The sequence below is a fragment of the Apus apus genome, chromosome 1 (assembly GCF_020740795.1).
Source record: "Apus apus isolate bApuApu2 chromosome 1, bApuApu2.pri.cur, whole genome shotgun sequence".
NCBI lineage: Eukaryota > Metazoa > Chordata > Aves > Apodiformes > Apodidae > Apus > Apus apus.
The window spans coordinates 138,234,165-138,255,701 of record NC_067282.1 but is presented as its reverse complement, the minus strand read 5'-3'; the positions used below and the strand labels follow the sequence as shown (position 1 = coordinate 138,255,701).

Genomic DNA, 21,537 nt, shown 5'->3' with positions numbered 1-21,537 from the left:
TTCCTCTGCATTTGCATTCTGTCACTGGATTGCCTACGAGCTGTCAAGTAAAGTTGCTGCCTAAAATGCTGATTATATTATTAAAATTATATTAGTTTTGATAAACACCCATACTTTTATGACCCATTTTGTGTTTTCTGATTGAATACTGTGTTACCAACACAAATGTTTTTGCTTAATTTTAAGGTAAGCACTAAGTGACATATGCTGGCAAGATATCCCTTCCATAGCTTTTAGTGATTATGGTTTTTGTGTGTTCTTTTAAAACCCCTCATACTACCAATGTGTTTTCTGAGTACCTGCAGTGTTGCTTTAGGAAGAACCTTACAGCTGTTCGCAAGTAATGAAAAAACTCTCCACCCACCAGCATTAGTTTATGGCTGAGCCTGGTTAATAGATTGACTTTGATCTTGAGTAGCAACCATAAAATGGAATATCTGGAATACCGTTCAGTAATCTGAACAGGAAAATTAAAGAGAGTTTGCAGCTGTGTGATGAGTGATCAGAAAGACTTATAATAAGAATCCAGTTCTGCCCATATTGCTGCAGGAAATGCTCCTGGATCTTCTATGGTAATATGCTTTATGAAACACCTTAGTAACAAACAGTTCTCCCTGTCATCAGCACTACTACTTAGGGGTTAAAATCAATAAGAGCTTGCTGGCTGGAATCCAGTTTCTATGCATTTCTCTGGAAAATGGAAGGGCTAGACTTTGTATCAGATTAAGCTGAGTTAAAGTAGATTGAGGCTTAAGAGTTTTTTCCATCAGAACATTAAATATTAAAGATAGGCAATTTTACCTTGTTCTCATATTATTTCATTTATATTCTCCTGATCCAATATTAAGCTGAATTCTAAGAATTCCTCGTATACTTCACTAGCATTCCAATTTAGCCAAGAGAAGACTGAGAATGTATTATGTTTTTCTGTCTGCTTAAAGTCTAGATTGAATTTCGTCCTTTTTATTTGTTTTCATTGCTAGAACATGAGCACTCATATTTATGACTGCTTTGTTTTCCAGCGCCTCCCAGATGGCTCTGCCCCAAGTGCACACGCTGAATTTTATCTTCTGCCTGATCCTTATGAGGTCAGTCGAAGGAAAACAAGAACAGCTCCAAAAAGCACTGACCCTACTTACAATGAAATTGTAAGTACCATTCACTTTCTTCCACCAGTTCTTACTTGTTTGATTTTGTTTGCCCACTCTTGAAATGAAATAACAATACAGCATTTAGAGCTGTCCAATGAGTACAATCAAAATGAAGGAACTTATCATAAACTAACCACAAAATGGGGGCAATCTTCTGCTTTGCATCTTTGTCAGAAGTGAAACAGTCTCTTTATATCTCTCTCTTCAGGAAAGCAGTTGAATTATTCATGTTGCTCTGCCTTACACCCTAACCACAGTTACATGTTAGCCAAATGAGACGAAGCATCATTGCACCAAAGCCTAGACTGTTTTGAATCCAAATTTGTACAATAACATAAAAATTACTGATAAAATGCATGCTGTTACTCAAATTCAGAGTTGAAAACAGGCAGCCAAACTGATGACACAATAATAAATAGCCCATTTATGTCAGAATGCTAGCAGTTCACAGCAGTTCACAGCCATATTTAGTTCACAGCCGTATTTAATTGTTTCACACACCACTGAAGAGCTTGTGCCTCTTAGGTGAAAAGAAACAACAGCATGGAAAGTGGCATAAACTATATTATTTTGTATGGGCAGATGATATTCAAACAGTAGGTGGAATTTGAGATTATAATTATTACATATAACAAATCTCCTAAAGATCTCGAAGCAATTTACAGATGCACTTCTGAGCAGGCTTTAAAGTAGAGGAGCCTTTCCTTATGAGGAAAGGCTGAGGGAGCTGGGTCTCTTTAGTTTGGAGAAAAGGAGACTGAGGGGTGACCTCATCAATGTTTACAAATACGTAAAGGGTGAGTGTCAAGAAGATGGAGTTAAGCTTTTTTCAGTGATGACCAGTGATAGGACAAGGAGTAATGGATACAAATTGGAGCATAGGAGGTTTAAGGTGAATATCAGAAATTTTTTTTTTACTGTGAGAGTGACATAGCACTGGAACAGGCTGCCCAGAGAGGTTGTGGAGTCTCCTTCTCTGGAGACATTCAAAACCCGCCTGGATGCCTTCCTGTGTGATGTACTCTAGGCGACCCTGCTCTGGCAGGGGGGTTGGACTAGATGATCTTTCGAGGTCTCTTCCAACCCCTAGGATTCTATGATTCTATAGAGGACATGGAAAATATTTCCACTCCACCCTGTTTCATAGATAAGATATGATGAAGCTAAAGTTAGTCAGCTGAGACTAAGAGTCATTATCTCCTAGTTTCCCAGTCCTAGAGTTTTAATATTTTTCTTTTCCCACATCTATTTCATTACAAAAGTTACCTACGTACAGTGATGACTGCTAGTGTAGGCTACTTGAGTAGTGCCGCTGCTAACAGCTGAGACAGATTTCCCTCCCTATGGAACTGCAGTGGAATAACAGGCTTTATTTTTTTAGTTATGTTCTTTCCTTTTTTTGCAATCAAAGAGACAGTGAAATGAGTCTAATTGACCTGTCTAAAGAAATTCCTTAACATTTGCAGGATATTTAAAGCAATGTATGTAATATGATTATATCATTACATTAATTGTAAAATACCCAAAATGGACTACAGACAAGAACCAGTCAGCAACGTTAGATGCCAATTATCTTTCTAATCATTATTAGATCAAGTTGAATGCAAGAAAATCCAAAATCCTGCCTGCAGTCAGGCAGTAGTCACTGGGAGGAGATTTAATTGTGGTTAAGGAGCATCCCACTGCTGTTAGGAGAAATTCCATGAAAACTTTAATATCCTTTACTCAAAGCTTACAGCCTTCTTCACAGCTGCTCAGTCTTTTTTACCAGGAAGTGCTGGTCAAAGTGGGGACATATGGTTCCATTGAACTTGGACATTTCAAACCCAATGCTTGTGCTGTTAGCAGCTCTGTTCCTCCATATGTGATATTCTGTGTGCATTTTCTGTCCAAGGCTGGTAGACTGAGGCAGAAGCCGCCCCAGGGAAGAAAAACTACTAAAAATATAAGTCAGCTGTCTTTTAAGTTAGTTACTGACCAAAATGGTGTGTACAAAAATGTACTACTTTTTTTTATGAGTTCATAAGTTTTTATTAAAGCCAAATGGCTGGAAGGAAGCTGTATATTAATTTCCCTCTGTGTTCGAGACTGAGAAAATCCTGAAATGTGCTTCTCTTGGGTATTTTTGGTTTTAGTGTTGTACTTTTATTGCTTATGACTGCCTGCAGCAAATTATCAGCCTTGCAAAAGTGCATTTTATTTTTTATCCTTGTGTGTGAGAGCAAAGATGTGAAAGACCAGGAGAGCTGACAATACAATGAGCTATGCCAAAGATTTTGGAGTTTCTTTTAACAACCACTCCTTTTTTTCTTTTGTTCTTTTATTTGGATTTTGGAGTTTGTTGCATTCACACTGGTATAACATTGCATGAAAAAGTGATGGTTGAGAAAAGAACACAGAAAAATGGAATGTTGTGTAAAGAGAAAAAGAAGGGCATACCTGCTTATAGACTGCTCTTAGGAATAAGTAAGAGTTACTCAGGAGGTTCCAGAGTAATTTAGTGAAAACTAGGGAAGTGTAAAAAAAAAAAAAAAAAAAAAAAATCTCAGTTATTTACATTTCAATTCTTGACAAGAAAAATTACCAGAATGAGTCCTCAGTTTGTTTCTTGAGTGCTTGCATGTTCATACACCCATGAAATGAGCAACTCCAAGACAGAGCAGAGCGTGCATTGCTATAATGAAGCCAGGGCGAGAGGAATTCTCTCCATCCTGCCCTTGGGGCAGAGCCAAATGTGCACAAATATACCTGGGCCATATCAGTCTGTTAGTGTCACTGCAGTTGCCCTCGGAGCAGAGGGGACAGTGGTTTGCAATGACCAGAACAGCCCCTGCAAGCCTGATGCAGGAGTGGAGCTGCACCAGGAGCCACAGCCACTCCCTCCAGCAGCGTGTGTCAAAGATAACTTGGACAATTAAGAGCAAACCCAGGAACTGTGCCATGGCTACCTGAGGAGAAGCAACTGTCCCGCATTTCCAATGAAGATGTCATTAGATTCCTGTAGGTCAACAGTGCTTCTCTTTTTGGAGCCAGGAATACTTGAATTCCACCCCTAACTGTTGCACTGATTTGCTGCATGGCCATGTATTGCTCACCTCCATTTGATCTAGCTGTATAAATGGGAGGCAAGTATTCTTCCTAGATAATCGTATTTCAGGGTTTAACTGTTCCGATTATGAAATTATGGTGGGTGGCATTTATTTTATCCACATACTCATTCAACTCCAGACCTTTCTTCTGTTCCTACATCCTGATGATATATACCTTGCTTCAGCTGACTTTGCAATACCATTTTAGAAACAGGTTATTGGGATCATTTGAAAACCACCCACCCTGCACTGTAAGGTCTGTCATTGCTCAAAGCTTTAAAGCTTCTTTTTGTCCAGTGATTGAAAGTTGTTCATTAACCCAGCTCATGCAAGTTTTGTTCCACTGTACTGCAGATTTCTTTGCCCTTACACCTTACATTGGCTCTTTTTGGTGATTTAAAGCAACAGCTGAAGATTATATCTTTAATATATTGTCAAAGAAACAAGGTATTTTTCTATTATATCATTAGTATCACTTCAGTAATAAAATCCTAGACTTATTCTAAATTTTATCATTATGAATTTTTTATTCACATACAATTTGGTGAAATAGGGACAGTAAACATCAAAACTGAAAAGCACCAGGCATGACTTCCATGACAGCTGTTCCAAACTAAGGTTTAAAAATTGAAATGTTGCTGCCTGGTAAGATCTTTCTAGTAAAAGCCAGTTAAAAACAGTGAGGGAGACAGTTTTCCTTTTCCCCACAGCCTGTGACAGTGGATGCTCATCCTCGCAGCACGAATCATCCCCCTACACCAGAAAGCTTAGTGTCCTGTCTTGTCTGTTTGGTACTCCCTGTGACATCTCTGCACCTTGCAATGCAGGCAAATCACTCTGGAGCCCCACAGGGGCAGCTGGGGCCAACTGGAACCAACAATTTTGTGCCCACTGGGTCCACCCATGAAGTTCTAAACCACCTTGCTGTTGCCACTCAGCGTGTGGAACATTGCTGGAGCTGAGCCTTTATGAACTCTCTCCCTCTCTGAAGGACAGCTCCCATGGCCATTTCTGCTTCTTATAACTGGAGGTACAGAGAGGACTCAGCAGCCCAGCCCACAGAGATCCAAGCTAGAGGGGGCTCAGTCTGACACTTGCTCGACACTGCCATATGTATAGACTGCATTCAGATTCACAGTAAATCCAAGCAGGCTGCATGGCAAACGCCTTTTAGACAGCTTCACTTTCCCCTTCTCCTGAAGTGACAGCATTTCATTGAGTTTGCTTTTTAAGCTGCAGAGAGAGATGAAAATTTTAAAGCACTTTCCATTGCAACAGAGGTTTCCAGCTGTAGATACTTTCAACTAAATGTGCTTGTCTTAACAAAGCTTACCTTTCAGGCCTGAAACTAGCTGAGAGCATTCTTCTGCCTTTTATCAACCCACATGCAGTTCACTCAGCAGTTTTTGATTAATGCAGAGACTGAAACATAGGAATCTGTTCTGAATGCAAGCTCAGTCTTGTTAGCCTATCACTCCAGATTGTTATTTTCTTAAATTCAGTAAATACACCATTAACACTTCATAATTAACCCCAGTGTGTTTTCATAGTATTAAGGTAATTTCAAGGATATTTTAAAAGCTATATAGGTCTCAGTTGTTTTCTAAAGACATGCTAAGCAAGCAGTCTCATTTAAATTGAGAAGGAATAACAGCACTTCTGGAGTGACAGAAACATCCAAATTTAGTAAATTCCATTTGCTAAATTGGGTGCAATCTCCGAGATGTTCCACAACTTCTACTGAGTGGGCTGAGCTTTCTGTCATATTTAATATTTGATTATTTCATTTAAAAATGCAAAGCATTTATATAATGGGTGCATTTGGATACAGTTAGCAACCAGAACCATGCATAAGGTTATTTGTATTAAAATAATAAAATTTATACAGACAGTTTTCAAAGGAAAATTCTCTTTTATGATGTGGAGTTTTGGGAAACCTTATGTTGTTTATAGAAAAAGACATCTGCTATGGAAACATTTTAAAATTATAATAGTCTGCACTTTTACAGAATTAGTTGTCTTACATTTTCATGCTGTTGTCCATTATGAGTACACTCCATCTGAATTTCTCCTCCAGAAATTCAACTGTATTGTGATTCCCCAGTGAACTTCATGATGGATCTGAGATTCCTTCACATTTGAGTTCAAAACTCTGCTTAAGTTAAGAGTTTCAGTTTTCACAGGGAAAATTCTGCACACCTGTTTTACCCTCAAGCACTGTGCTACACCAGTCTCAAACTTATTTATAAATGCTTGGTAATCAGATTTCATAAGCCTAAGCTGGCAGAATCTCTTTGCTATAAACAACGTAAGGTCAAATGTAATTCTGAGGTAAATTCACTAAATTAAGAGAATTTGGCTCAGGGTTAGTAGCTTATAATTCTGGAGGGCAGTTTAAAGCAATTATTACAAAGTTCTGATCATCATCATAAATGCTGTATTGAAGTAAGTGTTTTGTCTGTCAAATCAATTCACAAATTCTAATGTTTTTTTTTTCTCTGTTTCACTATATATTATTTCAGGTTGTGTATGACAAAGTCACAGAGCTAAAAGGCCATCTACTGAAGCTTGTTGTAAAAAGCAGAGGAACATTTGTGGGAGCTGTGAACATTCAATTGAGCAGTGTCCAGTTAAATGAAGAAAAGTGGTATCCACTGGGAAACAGCATAATTTAAAATTTGTCTAAGATAATTCAATTATTTATCTACTAACATTTCTTTATTCCATTTCCCTCACTACATTTTTTTCTGTTTCCCTTGAGAATATGCAGTCAGCTGTTGATCACATACCTTAACATTTCTAATCATACGGTTGTTGTCTTAAAATGGCACCATCTTCTTGCAACAGATTTCTGTCAGTGTGAGATTCAGAAATTACATACTAAGGGACTTGTAGCAGCATGCAGGGAATTCTTCTGACAGCAATAGAGGTTTCTGGTTTGTTTGTCTTAAATAGTACTGTAAAAATACAACATTTTGTACACGTTGATGTGTAAGGCCTAGTTCTTTGCCCATTAATTCCACCAACTGTGCTGAAGCAATGCTAATAATGCTGTAATTATCACCATCGGCTATGATCCCACTGATTTCACCGGAGAACCATGGGATGGTTCCCTGGGTGCCAATACATTTCAGAAGTCTAGCAAATTTCATCTTAAATCTTACACAGTCAATACTTTAAAAATAAATAAATAAATAAATAGCTTTGCAGTTTACACATGTTGTACAGCATATGGTGGTCTGCTTTTACATTTTGATATAATGTAATATTAAATCTAGGATATTAATTTCTCAATAAGCTATGTCATTGTTTCTTTTAGTCTGACATCCAAGAAGCAGATATAATGGGTCATTTGTGAGAAGAAGGGAGAAGCTAACGTTCACAAATAAACAAAACATATGGAATGTGAGCTTCCAGTGTGGTATTTTTTTATGATCATGCTATAAGCAAACTTTGTTCACCAGTCTTACTGCATTGCATTCTTGTGCTGCATAAGGGACTCGAGTCAATACATGCACTGCCTTCAAGGCTATAAAATGTATATATACATATTAAACAATGAATGTGAGTGGTTCCTTTGAGTTCACTGAGTCTATGGGCTCTGTTCTTCAAAGCATTTTTATCTAAATTGCGGAAGCACTTAAGCACATTTCTAAACATTTAGCATGTGAGCAGCCATACTAAACTGCCCATTATTGCCAGCCTCTTATGCACACATAGCTGACCATGTATATATATTTATATATTTACCTTTCCTGAACCAAGGGCATATTTTAAGGTATGGGAGACATGTTGATTTGTAACGTGATCTGCTGTGAAATTTTAAGTTACCATATACTGAGTACGTCTGGCATTCATCCTAGCAGGTGGAAAAGTGGTCAACAGAGGGATAATAATGCCAGAAGCTGAAGATAATTGCCTTCTTCTCCCAAAGGACATTCACAAATCAGTCTTCAGAAAGTAATGTTGGATAAAGCTCCTGAAGTGGGACTGAGTGTTATTTAGGAAACTAAATAAGCTGGAGTTATTCTCAGCATCGAACCAATTGACAATGTCACTTGGTCAGTGTTTTTATCTGAGAACAGATACATCAGATTGCCTGGGGAAATTAAACTCTTCCTCAATACAGTAAGATGGGAGGAACTCTGCTTGAATATTAATTTTACTGGTATTCTTCAGAGCTGAAAAAAGCATAGAGTATTTGCCACATGAAAGGAATATTGGCTAGCAGACAGATATAATCAGTACAAAGATCAGTAAATCTAACATTTCAGATTATAGGCTCTCCTGGGTGAAGAATCAAGTGAGTTGTCACTCAAGCACAGAAAACACATTGAGGCCAGCTTACAAGGTTATCAAATCACCTGACCTTACAGTTGAATATTGATTTTAGATTAATCTTAGTCGACTGTCTGGGTTTCCTTATTATAACTATAATGCAATTTTCTAGTGACGTTATATTTCCTGTGACATTTTCTAATCATTGTTTACCGCATGCCCTGATTTTCCATCTTAGAGCAACATTAAATGAAATAGCATTAAAATGGCATTAAATAAAAGAACATTCAAATATAACATTATCAGAACTGTCTGCAAACATAAGCAATACTGTTTGGTATCAATATAACACCAGCCATGTTTGAGTAAGAAATCTGCAATTAACTGGGTAGATACAGTCCTGTAGAAGCTCAACAATACTTCAGTTTGGGAAAATTGTTTCTTGTGGTGAAGATCTACACTGAAAGCTATGTCAGGCAAGAAATTATCTTCAGAGATCTTACATCACACAATCAACCCTTGCTTTTTCTAAAAGTCTTCTAAGTTCATCTCAAAGCACTGTGATTTCTATTTCCTGCGTTCATAGTAAGATATATCCTGAGCTCCCTGCTGCTATGAGGAACATAGCTCTTTACAAATTAGTTCGGGAATTATTTGTCTTTCTCTAGCAGCAGGAGGTTCAAGTCTAAGCTAAGAAAAGGTACTGATATCAGCATCTGAGTTTTTATCATTTTAAGAGCTGTAGTTTTTCTCAAAACTATTTTTCCATCTAGAAGATTACAGTGAACGTTAAAGAGGTTATTATCCCATCAGAAGCTGCTGTTAGTATAAATTTAAATGGTGTGTTGTGTGCATATTTTTTCCTGTTCCCTTCAAGCAATACAATAGTAAGAAATTTTGTTCAATACAAATAAAAATGTTAACGCAACATGTTCATCATTTTGCAGTCTCAGCTCATAAATATTAGGCTATTATTCTCACCCGGTTATTAATCATAATTTTAAAAATAGCTGCAAATGGAGTTATTAACTGAATTTTTTAAAATGTCAAAAAAAGTTCATTCATTATGAATTAGCTCTCAATAATTGTCGGGCCAACGTCAGCAGCCATTACTTACTCAGGATACCATTTACTCACACAGGAAGTCCCATTAGCTTAATAAAATAATTGAGAATGTGCCGCCCTGGAAATCAGACCACTGGGTTGTTGCAAGCCTAGTGATGTTGCTTTATTGAGCAGGGTGTGATCTTACAGAACAACTTTGACTGCAGAGCGTCATTAATAGTACCAGACATGAATAAACAGTGATGCAGGTTCGAGATTATCACCGTCTTTGGACAACAGGGGAACATGACGATAACCTGTAAATAAAATGACAATGTATTAGTATATTAACCATAAAGGCAAAGATTATGATGGAGTGTTTTGTATGATCTACTATGCAAATAAGGCGTAATTTATGATTTTTAAAATAACTCTTCAAAATAAACTGAAATTATACAGAACCCAAAACCCATTTCTAGTAATTTTCTCCTCTAAATATAGAGTACTTAAATTCTGGCATTTTTGGACTCAGAGTCCAAAACTCTACCATCTTTCAGGATGTGGTTCTTCAAACTGAAGAGGTTTAGCTCAGTGATATCTAAACATGGGGAAAGGTTACATTTTAACATGCAAAGATGTTATGTGCTACATGCTTTGTTCTGATAGCAGAGTAGATAACTTGTGAGTAAACAGTGATAGTGGCTTAGAGAAGAATGGTCTTGCAGCAGAAATGAACTGTCGAGCTGAGGCAGACAAAAAGTGCAGTGTAAGATCTCCTACCATAACTTTGTAAGTCTGTTAAGGATCTCCTTTTAAATATGAGTAATTCTCAGAGATAAGGCACACCTCAGAAACTACATGTTGATCTGGTAGTTAAAGCATTTGGAGAAGCTAAAGGTCTCAACTTCAAACTTAATTAAAACTCACTTGCTTGGAAAATGAAACAATCCCCTCTCCAAAACCCCCTACTTAACCTGTAATGCTTTATATGACTGTAAATGTCCCTTGTTTCATAATAATCAACCATGTCACTTTTGATTAAAAAAATATTGTTTTATCTATGTATATATGACTGCAGTTATTTATGTAAATATCTGTTGTGAATAAGTATCTCAATTCAAAACCATGGTCTTAGAAATCCTTTTTTTAGGTATGTTTGGATGAGTGTGTAGTCTTTAGGACCCTCCTTTATTTGGGTTTGGATTTTCTTGATTTTTTTTTTTGTATGACATGAAATTTCACCTGTCATCTAAGGTGCAGCTTCTGGGCGGCAGATATTAAAGCTGAGTCTAAGCAATATGCATTTGAGATCAACTTTTACAGCAGGCACACAATATATGGAAGACTTGGTGTATTTCTTAGCCAAAGATAAACTTCAAGAACTAAGACTCATTTCTAAAGACTCTGTTCTCATCCCTACCTACAGAATACTCTTCAGTGTCCTGAAAGTAGTAAAACTTCTTTTGTATTGAAATCATTCCAGTTTATATGAAATAATTTACTATTCATTGATCCAGCAGTAATAGCCGTAATAATTGAATTCCTATCCTATATTAGTATTCTACATGGCAGACTCATTGGGACAGGGGCTGTAACCCAGGATCCATCTCATCTGGCCTCTAACCAACCAACTAGAGAGTTCTTCTCACCTTCGGCCCCTCTGAGTGCACCTGCTTAATCATTGCATGAAAAATCAAATCCTGTGACAAGTGGGCAGCAAGCATTCTTCCCCAGTGTTATCTACAACTGAGCTGGGAGGCTGCTGCTGGGGAAAGGAAGGCAGTGATGAAATACATTTGAATCATTTCAAGAAAAAATGCAGGGGAGGGTGGCAATGGCACAACTTTGTTCCACTGCCTGTCAAAGAAAAGAAAAAAAGATGTAAGCACTGCTCAGCTTTTGGAAGCAACTTGTCCTCAGGGGACACCTCAGGGAAATTAATCCTAGGGAAGGAGGGACAGTCCTGTAGTGCAGATGAAAGCAATCAGAGCTTTGAAGAGCAAGATTTAAACCCTGACTCACTCTTCAGCATGGTTTAGACAGTTCTTTCCCAAGAAATCTAGACCGTTGTGACTCCCTCTGTAAGACACGTTATTTTCCCATTTCACTGTTTATGGAGCTTAGGTACCTAAAGCAAAAGCATGGTTCCAGACCTGGAATCCAGATGTCTCAATGTTAAGCACTGCAATACTTTTGAAATTATGTGACAGTTTGTCTCTTAGAAGCATTTTATTTATGCTTCTGGGCATCTTGATGGCATCTTACATTTTTTTTACGTTGTGTTAAGGGGGGCTGGGGCGATTGGTTTCGTAGTTTATAGTTTTTGTACCTACTCTCATTTCCTAGCATTTTTAATTAACCCACTCAAAATCTTTCCTGTAGAATCTGCATGCTCTTACTTTTCCAAAATAGAAATTCTCCATTTCTGACCGAAATGAATCAAACAGGCATGATAGAGACACACTGAAAAACTATATACAAAGAAAAAAAACAAGCCCAAATTGATGGTTTTAGAAGCTTATGTAAGATTTAGTGTCTGCTATTTAAATCTGTGGCAGGGTTGGGTTCTTTTCAATATGCTGACATATATAAATAAAAGGAAAGTGGAAGGTGATCAGTGTAAAAAGTTATGTTGGAGAAATGCAAGTGTGCTTCAAGAGTAATATCTTTGTTCTTGTGTAACTCCTCAACGTCAACTAAGGATCACAAACAGCTTTATGACTTCAGAACTTGGAAAGAAAAAGCCATTAAAAAGCATGGTAAGCTTAATAAAAAAGGCACAGTTCCCATTGCCAGTTCCAACATTTTGCCTTCACATCTTCATTCACTAATAAAAGTTGGTGGATTTTTTTTGTCAGAAGTAGCTTTGAAAATTTTATATAATAAACAGCCATTTTACATAAGCCTTTCTCCTTGGCCTACTGACTTCTATGCCTGGTCTTTATGTGCAACCTATTATTCACATAAGATTTGAGGACAATAAAAATAACACAACCAAGAAAAATATCATAAGGAATTTACTTAATTTATAGTCCTCGTTCTTCACTCTGAAGAGTTGCAGAGAGGTAGATAGATTACCTGAGTGGTTTTTGTTTGGTTTGTTGTTGTTTTTGTTTTGCTGGGGTTTTTTAATTTTAATTTGGCTTATATTGGATTTTGTGCCTGAGTAGAAAGTGCACAACACTATTGCCGTTACAGTAGTTCTGACTAGTCTCTCTTCCTGTTCCCTGTTATAATGCTTTAAAATACATTCTGAACAGTTTCTGTCTAGAATGGAATACTGCAGTAGGAATAATTAATGGTCAATAATATAATTTTGATTTCTACCCTATGGATTTGAATTCAGACTACAACGACTTAAAAAAAACCCACCAAAACCCAGTGTGCAATTGTTATCTTTGATTATACAGTTTTCCTTTAGGAAATAATCATAATGCTATATTCTATCAATACTACAGTACTGATAAAAGCCTGGAATAATATAGATTATTTGAGCTTATATAGGTGGCTTACATAAAAATATTACCTTTATTCAGGCTCAGCACTGGTAAAGTGTATTGACCAAGGAATTCATTGGAAACCAGAGATATCTCATCCTCCACACAGAAGCGTATCAATGCCAGTTCTGGAACTTGGATGCTAAAAGAGAAACTTTCATTCCATCTGGGGCTCAGAGCTAATGAAAAGAGAAAACACACAGTATCAAAATACAATTTAATTTATCCTATTTAATATCTGAATTATTGTATCTGTTATCACTAGTCTGAACTGGTGAAGATTTGTTCTTTTCCCCTAGATTTCTGTGCCCATTTAAATAAATTATGAGACTCCCACTGACTGCAGTGGTATATAGGTCACTATATATAGATGATGGCGATAAGACTGTTATGAGGGAAGCTCTCAGAATGAAACAAACAGAGCTTAAGACATGCCTACACGATGCAGGCCATCTCCTTCTAAGGAGTTGTCATGTATTAGCTGTATAACACTCTAAATCAAAAGCCTGAGAATGTTGGTATCATCTCTTAGAACAGACCAAAATGGGACAGTGATAGCTAGCTTAAGAACCCCTGCTCAACTTAAATTTTCCTATAGCCATACGAGTTTCATGGGTTTGCCAAAATTTCTCCTTTTAAAGTATTGGAAATGAGGCAGAAGCTAAATAAATTCAGGTAGTAAAGTGATCACTAGACTAAAAATATGAGAGACCATGGAACGAGACAGGAGTGTTTTGTCTTGAGCGATGTTCATACAGAGAGAAAAGAAATTCAGGGGCGGATTTAAAACAACAGCTAGCTACAAAAAAAGGAAAATTGAAAAATAGACGACAGAGGCACAGATGAAAGGAGATCATAGGGAACTTTAAATCTGAGACATCAAGAAGGTCTTTATGATAAAGGTATGGGACTGGTTAAAGACAACTGCAAAGCATACACGATCTGTAAAGCAATTAAGGGACTAGTCCAACCAGAAACTTCTATGAGCTAAGTGATGAAATCACAGGAATTTCTTCAGGGAAAGTGTCTTTAAATTTACCAATTACTGGCCTGGTTTTAGCCAAGATAGGGCTAATTTTCTTCATGTCAACCTGTACAGTGCCATATTTTGGATTTGTGACTAAAACAGTGTTAAGAACACCAATGTTTTAGCTATTGATGAACAGAGATTACAGTGTCACTTCTCTTTCTCACACTGCCACCTTGACACTCCCTATTCCAGCGAGTAGGAGGGTGGGCACAATAAGCTGGGAGGAGACACAGCTGGAGAGCTGACCCCAACTGACCAAAGGGGTACCCCAAGACATATAACACCATGCACAGCATAAAAAAGCCGGACAAAGAAGGAGGAAGGGAAGACATTCAGGGTTACAGTGTCTGTTTTCCCAAGTAACCATGACACATGGCAAAGCTCTGCTTTCCTGGAAATGCCTGGACATCTGCTTGCCGATGGGAAATGGCAAGTGAATTCTTTATTTTGCTCTGCTTGAGTACACAACCTTTGCTTTACTTGTTAAACTGTTTTTATCTCAACTCAGAGTTTTCTCGCTTTTGCCCTTCCAACTGTTTACCCCATCCCACTGAAGGAGACTGAACAAGCAGCTGTGTGAGGCTGAGCTTCTGTCCAGGGTGAGCCCGTAACAGTGAGTAAACTCAATGCATTCCATCTTCCTTCAGGAGAGTGATACTAACAAGAGTTTGTATTTCCTTAACCTACTAGTCTACAAAAACAGCACATAGCATGAACTTCTGATACAGATTTTGTGCCAGAAGATCCTAGTCTGGAGAGAAATTAATTGAAGTCTCTCTAAGTACCTAACCCAACACTTGTTGGGATGAAAAAACAGTAAGTATTTATAAAATCTTATTGTGCTTTGTTCACAGACAAGAGAAAAAACACCTGATACTCACCATTGCTTTTTACAACACTAGATTTTTTTCTCACTTGATCTTGTGGAACACCATAAATTTCTATCTGCACTAAAGGGTCAGCTTTGTTAGTCTTCGACAGGTTACTAGGTGGTAACTGATGACCACTGATGAGCTGGAAAATTGAAGTTTAAAGGTATTGAAACACTTTTAAGAACAAAATTTACATAGTAGCCATATAGTCACCATAGTAGCAAAAAATATTTTGTAAGAAACTAGTATAAGAAGCATACACCAGCCATAAACTGTTATAAAAATACATATTAAACACAACTAATATGCTGCTTCTCATTTAATTTAATTAATGGCTAATTTCATTGAATCATAGAATTGTAGAATGGGTTGGGTTGGAAGGTCATCTAACTCCCTCTGCAGTGAGCTGGGACATCAACTAGATCAGGTTGCTCAGAGCCCCATCCAACCTGACCTTGAGTGTTTCTAGGGATGAGGCCTCTACATTTCTCTGGGCAGCCTGTTCCATAATAATAATTTCTTCCTGGTGTCTAACCTAAATCTCCCCTCTTCCAGTTTAAAGCTATTACCCCTTGTCCTAACGCTACAAGCCCTTATAAAAAGTCCCTCCCCAGCTTTCCTATAGGCCCCTTCAGGTACTGGAAGGCTGCTATAAGGTCTCCTGGAGCCTTCTCCAGGCTAAACAATCTAGTCTCTCAGCCTGTGTTTCTAGGAGAGGTGCTTCAGCTCTCTGATCAGCCCTCCTCTGGACTCACCTGCAAACTGTATTACTTGTACAGTCCAGATGTCAGTTCTAAGCATCAGAACTGATGATACAACCACCAAAAAATTAAACCCACAAATTCCACTTTTTGTTTAGGTATTTTCTGTAACAATTTGCTCCAAGAAAAGTTCTAGCCTCACACATGGAAGAGCAGTGGCTTAGCAAACCCTGATGCTATCCCCTTTCTTCCTAGAAAATAGCTACTACCTTCACTAGAAAGCTTTGCAAGATGCAAACACTGACGGACTTCTCACTTAGAATTAGGGGAGGTTCTGTGATGTGCCCTGAATGTCATGACAAAAATTCAGCCACATTGGCCAAGTCCTGCTTCCCAGACTTACCCCATTCCTAGACCCAGTTTAAGTCTCCCACAGTGTGGGAAAAGTGAGTGGTCTTTTCAGCACACTCTGACCCAAATCCATACATCCAATTAATTTTTGAGACCCCAGGTGAAACAGACATACAGAGAAAGTAGTAAATAACATGATTCAGAAACCAATCTCAGCCATTGCAGAAATGGGTGGGTGATGGTCCCTTGGGGCAGGGTCAACTCAGGAGAGGGATCCACACCTCGTCACAGGATCCAATGTATTTGGATTCTGCAGAGCACGTGCAGAGTTGAGAGGAAAACAGGAGCGTCCAAGCACAGGAGCAACAAGGAAAAAAGGAGCTGGGCTTTCAGTACTCCTGGCTTTTATAGAGTATGGCAGGAAGTGAGAGGGAATACTGACCACTGTTCTGACCCTTCTGGGTCCTTTGGGGTCCTAAAGACTCTCTCTCTAGTTCCTCCTGTCAGTACCAACAAACTTGCGGGGCCCATTCAAACCATAGCACTATTGATAATTGGTACGCTCACTGTTAGGACATTAAAGTTTTCTTGATTAGCTGCAGGCATTATGTAAGTATTTTGTAATTGTTATAGCTAATAATTTATCTTCATTATTTATCTGAAAGAAACAAAATAGCAATTATAGACTAATTTTATGCAAAACAAATGGCATTTATGCAAATAGTATACTGTGTAATCAGAAACAGCACTTTTTCATTAGAAGATAATTTTGTAACTAGTGAACAATTATAAAACATCTACTTGACCTCAAAATAAGGCTTTTCCTAACCCAATATTTTTGTAAATGACAAGTATCTCTAATATTTTTAAGAAGAAAATCAGATTTTAGGTTGAAAGAAGTAGAAATCATTCAAAGGCTTATTGATTTATCCACCTTTTTACACTTAATGTTTGTTTCCACATTTTATGGAACAAGCCAACAATGCACTAAGCTTACCTTTATTGACAGAGACATTGGATTACTGTATATGCCCACATCTTGTGGAGTAAAGGTTGAATCCTGGTTTCTCAAGAATTCTGGTTTCAGAACATAGCCACAACCACCATTGTCTAGAAACTTTCCGTGTTGCAACTCCATTTGTACTCCCGGTGTCTGGAAGTTTAAGGCCACTAGAAAATGAAATAAATATTTATTTTAGTGAATTAGAGTGGATATAATTTTATGAAACAACTCTCTGACAATAATAGTAAAAACAATAGCACATGAGATTAAAATATGTTTATCTTTCAACTCATATGTAAGATGTTATTTATTTTAAATTTAGCAGTATTCAATAATGAATGTTTTATACACAAAAGTGCACAATGTAGAACTGAACCATGTTTTTAGAATTACCTTACTGATATTTTTAACACTGCAGTGTGTTGTGTGTTTTCCCTTTTCTTTCTAAATTAGCCCTTCAAGAATACAAAAGGAAAGATCTTTTTCTTTCTAAGTACTAAATTTACATACTGGTTTCTTAGCATCATCAAGGACCTGCACCCCGAACCTGCTTACAAAGTTGTGGTGCAGAAGACAAAAACATAAGATTTACAACTATAGTTATGGTACAGAATTTGTCACATAAGAATGTCAACCAAAAAGATCAAGAATCAATGGAAATACATAGAATTTTATAGAAGTAAAAGCAATTTTTAAAGAGTTCTTAAATGTATGTGAGCAAACTCTCTCCAAGTTTAATCCTCCAGTCCTAGTGTTTATTGCTAGTGTACACCTGACAGATCTTCCTTTCCTTGGCAGGTCAAAACATTCTTGGTTTGCTGCAGCAGCAATAGTAAAATAACACACATCTCGTGAACAGGATATTGTAACTCTTGAGATAAAGCCAACATTGAGATAGACCTGCTAAATTAAATTTTCCTTCATTCTGGTACATTGAGCTTCCTGTCACATTCAAAATAGAAAATGCACAATTCAAATCAGTAAAGTGATAACATGGTATGTGTTAAATAGAACATGATAAAAAGTCATTTATTTGATGGCTTGATAGGAAAAAAATGAAGACTTTAAGCAGTACCAGTGACTTCTCATAATAGTTCAGGAAAAGGACCTTATTACATGTTCCTATGAGACAATGTAAGTGTATTGAAGGAACTTTAGGCAGAATTCAAAAATCCTTATCTCATGTGGAAAAGGTTTGGATCTGTTTCACTACAGAAACTATTTGTTTCTTAACTGTTTTGATGATCCATTTTAAAAAATTGTAGCAAATGACAAATAGGAACAGATACATAGATTGAAGCAGCTGCCACTATGGTCCCATTGTTGCATTATGCACATTTTTGTACAAGCTCTAGCCTCGTCCTATGACCTTAATACCAATTAATGGCTGGAGTATATCAAGTGCTCCCAGAGTGCATCCTCTGCTTCAGCTGAAAGGAATCCCATCTGTAATGGCTAAAATTGCTTTGCAACATGAACCAACATGCAGTAAGTAGAAACAATAGAGAACTCTGCCTAAAAAAACATAAAACAAACAAAAAACCCAAAACTAACAACGAAATACAACATGAGCTCCCTGCTTTGAACTAAGTACTCATTTAGGTGCACACATAGATTCTGTGTCAATATGCAAAGGAACTTCAAGCTTATTTTACCTTTGACAACAAGAATTACACTTCAAAAGTTCATATTGCCCATGGCACATGCTTGCTTTTTTAAAGAGGGTAACTATTCTCTTAGTATAGTTTTGGCAGTGGTTCACAATTTGGTTTTTAAGACTCAACACATCATCCAGAAACAGACCTAAATGTGATGTCATGTGACCCTTGCTGTATCTTAATACATTGATTCAAGCAGTGCAATGAATGCTGCAGAGCTGCAACCCTGAGATATCTTGAAGCCTAGGTCCTGACATGATCTACAGGTAACTCAAGATCTCTCAGTCCATAAGTAATTCCTAGGCCATACTTTTAGAATATGTGGTTTCAAAACTGTAACTGAAATCAGGCAAATTGAAAAGTCATAGGTTCAAATAGCAGCTTCCACATGATGAAACAAATTACATGATTGAACTTAATGAGACTGTTGCTAAATTTGCCACACTTCATAGGCTAGTAAGCAGGAAAATCTGAATTAACAACAGAGACAAGAAAAGGAGAATACATTTTATCATATTAGGAAAATTACTTTTGCAACACAAGTGAAAGGCAACATTATTATGGCTGGAACCCTTCAAACATCAACACTATTTTTACTTCACTTAACTCTACCTTAGAATAAGTTAAGAAACACACTGAACAGTAGTTTTAATTTACCTACTAATTTCCTGATGTTCCAAGTAACTGATTCTGGTTACTTTTGTATTTAATTTTGTATTATATTCCCTGAGACTCATACCTAACTCAAACCGTTTGCAAGGTTCACAGCTTCTTGTGGCCTTCTAGGGCAATACTTTATGGTGTACTGTTGATGCACAGTGTTTCTTTTTAATCACCTATACACATTTTTTGAGAAATGACAAAATAAAACCTATGTTTGCCATTATCTAGCAATGTGGTCTTAGCAGCACCCTTCTCCAAGGAGGACTGAATTTCTACCCAGTGCCTCATTTTAGTTTCACTAAGTTCAAGAACAGAACTGTCATAACATAAAACAACTCGTACTGTTGTTTTATGAAACAGTAGAAATTTCATGCATGTATGGAGAGGGCTGTAAACTGCTGATTTCTTTGGGAAATGAGCCCAAATATGCTCACTATGAAACCTCCTGAACAGTACATAATATTAATTTATGGATTTCATGGGAAGGGACAGACAACTGAAGTTTAGCACTGTGTAAGTTAAACTTTCTCCACAGTTCTTCCATTAAACACCAAAAGCCTTTTAATATTGGCATCAAACTCAAAACAGTAGAGCAAAATATGGGCTTGGAGGACAATCTGAGCAAAGGAGTTCCTCAGTGTGATTCCTGCACCTGAAAAGGATCCAAATCTTCTAGGAACTATGAGTCTGAATCTCTTTCAGATCACTGTATTTAATACTTATATCTTCTTGCAAAGTATCAAAGTTGACATGGCTGTCCCTGTAAATAACTTCATACAGCAAATGGAAGTAAGGAGATAGCCTAGGTCCCAACAGAGGAAACAATCCATAATGCACAGCGAAATACAAAGAGTGTATCTCATCCCAAACCTCTGTATCACAAGCAGTTAAATGAAGCAAATCCCACAATTAATTGCAGAACTAACCACAATCCAAATATTCAAATGCAATGCCTTCTATATGCACTACCATTGAAGACATAATTGATTTTTGGACTGAAGGCAAAAGCTTTTGAAAACAAAACTGAGCACTGGGGTTCTTAGATTTTTAAGTTACTAAGATTTGAAGGCAGCTAAGGAAAATTGCAAGTCTGTGATGCTACCTCTCAATTAATATTCCTACTGGGACTTTTAAATTGTCATGTTTTATTTTTTATTCTTTTCTTTCTGGTTCTATTAGCTGTATTACAACCCTTTTCTGCCTTCAAGAGGGAAGATTTTTAAATGGATAAGCATACATTTGTCACCAACTTTCCTTAAAATTAGTTATTTAATTGCATTTTATGCTACTTAAAACCCATCACAAACTGCCTGAATTTTATACAATCTCCAAAAATATCATATGCAAAAAGCACTCAGTGTCAATGTTCCTAATTTCCTCAATTTTACTCACTCTTGAGTCTAAAGAGATATAATAGAGACATAAGAGATAAAAGAGATATGAGATAAAATAGATATAATATAAAGAGACATAAAAGATATATTTATATCTCATCTATAAAAGAGATATAATAGATCCAACTTCCAACCCTTTGATCACTCTTGTGGCCATCCTCCTAGCTCCTTCCAGATGTCTATGTTATTAAAATGGCCTCCTCACAATGACTGCAACACATCATCTGTGCCTTACATATCCAAAATTTGCACTCAATTCCATACAGACTGGGAAATATTGTTAAAACAAGCCTATATCCTAATTCTCTGGCATATTTTGTCATTGGTTATGAGATGATCTGTGTGAGTGTATTCCATGTTAGCACTCCCAGCTGGGCAACGGTTATCTACCCTTTCTTCTCACGTACAGGTATGTCACAACTACACCCAATCCATCGCTGCCTAAAATTACAGAAATATTTTCAGAAGTCCTCACCTGCCTGGGTAGTCCACAATACTTTTTTTTCAAAGGGATGTATGTGTTTTTTTAAAAATTTCTTCTGCAGCCTGAATAAAGGGCATGCTAACTGAGCATGAGTTGACTCAAAATGTGAATGAAAAGGGAGGATATCAGATTAAGTTGAAATCAACAGAAGACACTGGTTATATATGCCAGGAAACAAGCATTCTTGTAACAGAAGCAGCATACACAGCATGAGGATCTCTTATCAGTAGCAAACAAATTCTATCAAACTAAAATATGTAATACCTTCATAATCTAAATGATAGATACAACTCTAATTTCTAAGCCCTGTGCAAACATTAAC

At 37.1% G+C, this 21,537-nt stretch overlaps 2 protein-coding genes across 2 annotated transcripts in view; one reads left to right on the top strand and one right to left on the bottom strand.

Annotated features, from left to right (window-relative positions):
• PIK3C2G (phosphatidylinositol-4-phosphate 3-kinase catalytic subunit type 2 gamma) overlaps positions 1-7,398 on the top strand; it is a 201,110-nt gene extending 193,712 nt beyond the window's left edge. Inside the window, 2 exon segments of the mRNA XM_051642625.1 lie at positions 1,023-1,148; positions 6,763-7,398. Coding sequence (XP_051498585.1) covers positions 1,023-1,148; positions 6,763-6,915 — 279 coding nt within the window. The 3' untranslated portion in view covers positions 6,916-7,398.
• A 2,388-nt stretch (positions 7,399-9,786) lies between these two features.
• PLCZ1 (phospholipase C zeta 1) overlaps positions 9,787-21,537 on the bottom strand; it is a 51,992-nt gene continuing 40,241 nt past the window's right edge. The window contains exons 10-13 of the mRNA XM_051642639.1: positions 17,011-17,183; positions 14,971-15,103; positions 13,089-13,238; positions 9,787-9,879 (exon numbers count right to left, since the gene is read on the bottom strand). Of these exons, the coding sequence (XP_051498599.1) occupies positions 9,797-9,879; positions 13,089-13,238; positions 14,971-15,103; positions 17,011-17,183 (539 nt within the window). The 3' untranslated portion in view covers positions 9,787-9,796. The remainder of the gene's footprint in view (positions 9,880-13,088; positions 13,239-14,970; positions 15,104-17,010; positions 17,184-21,537) is intronic.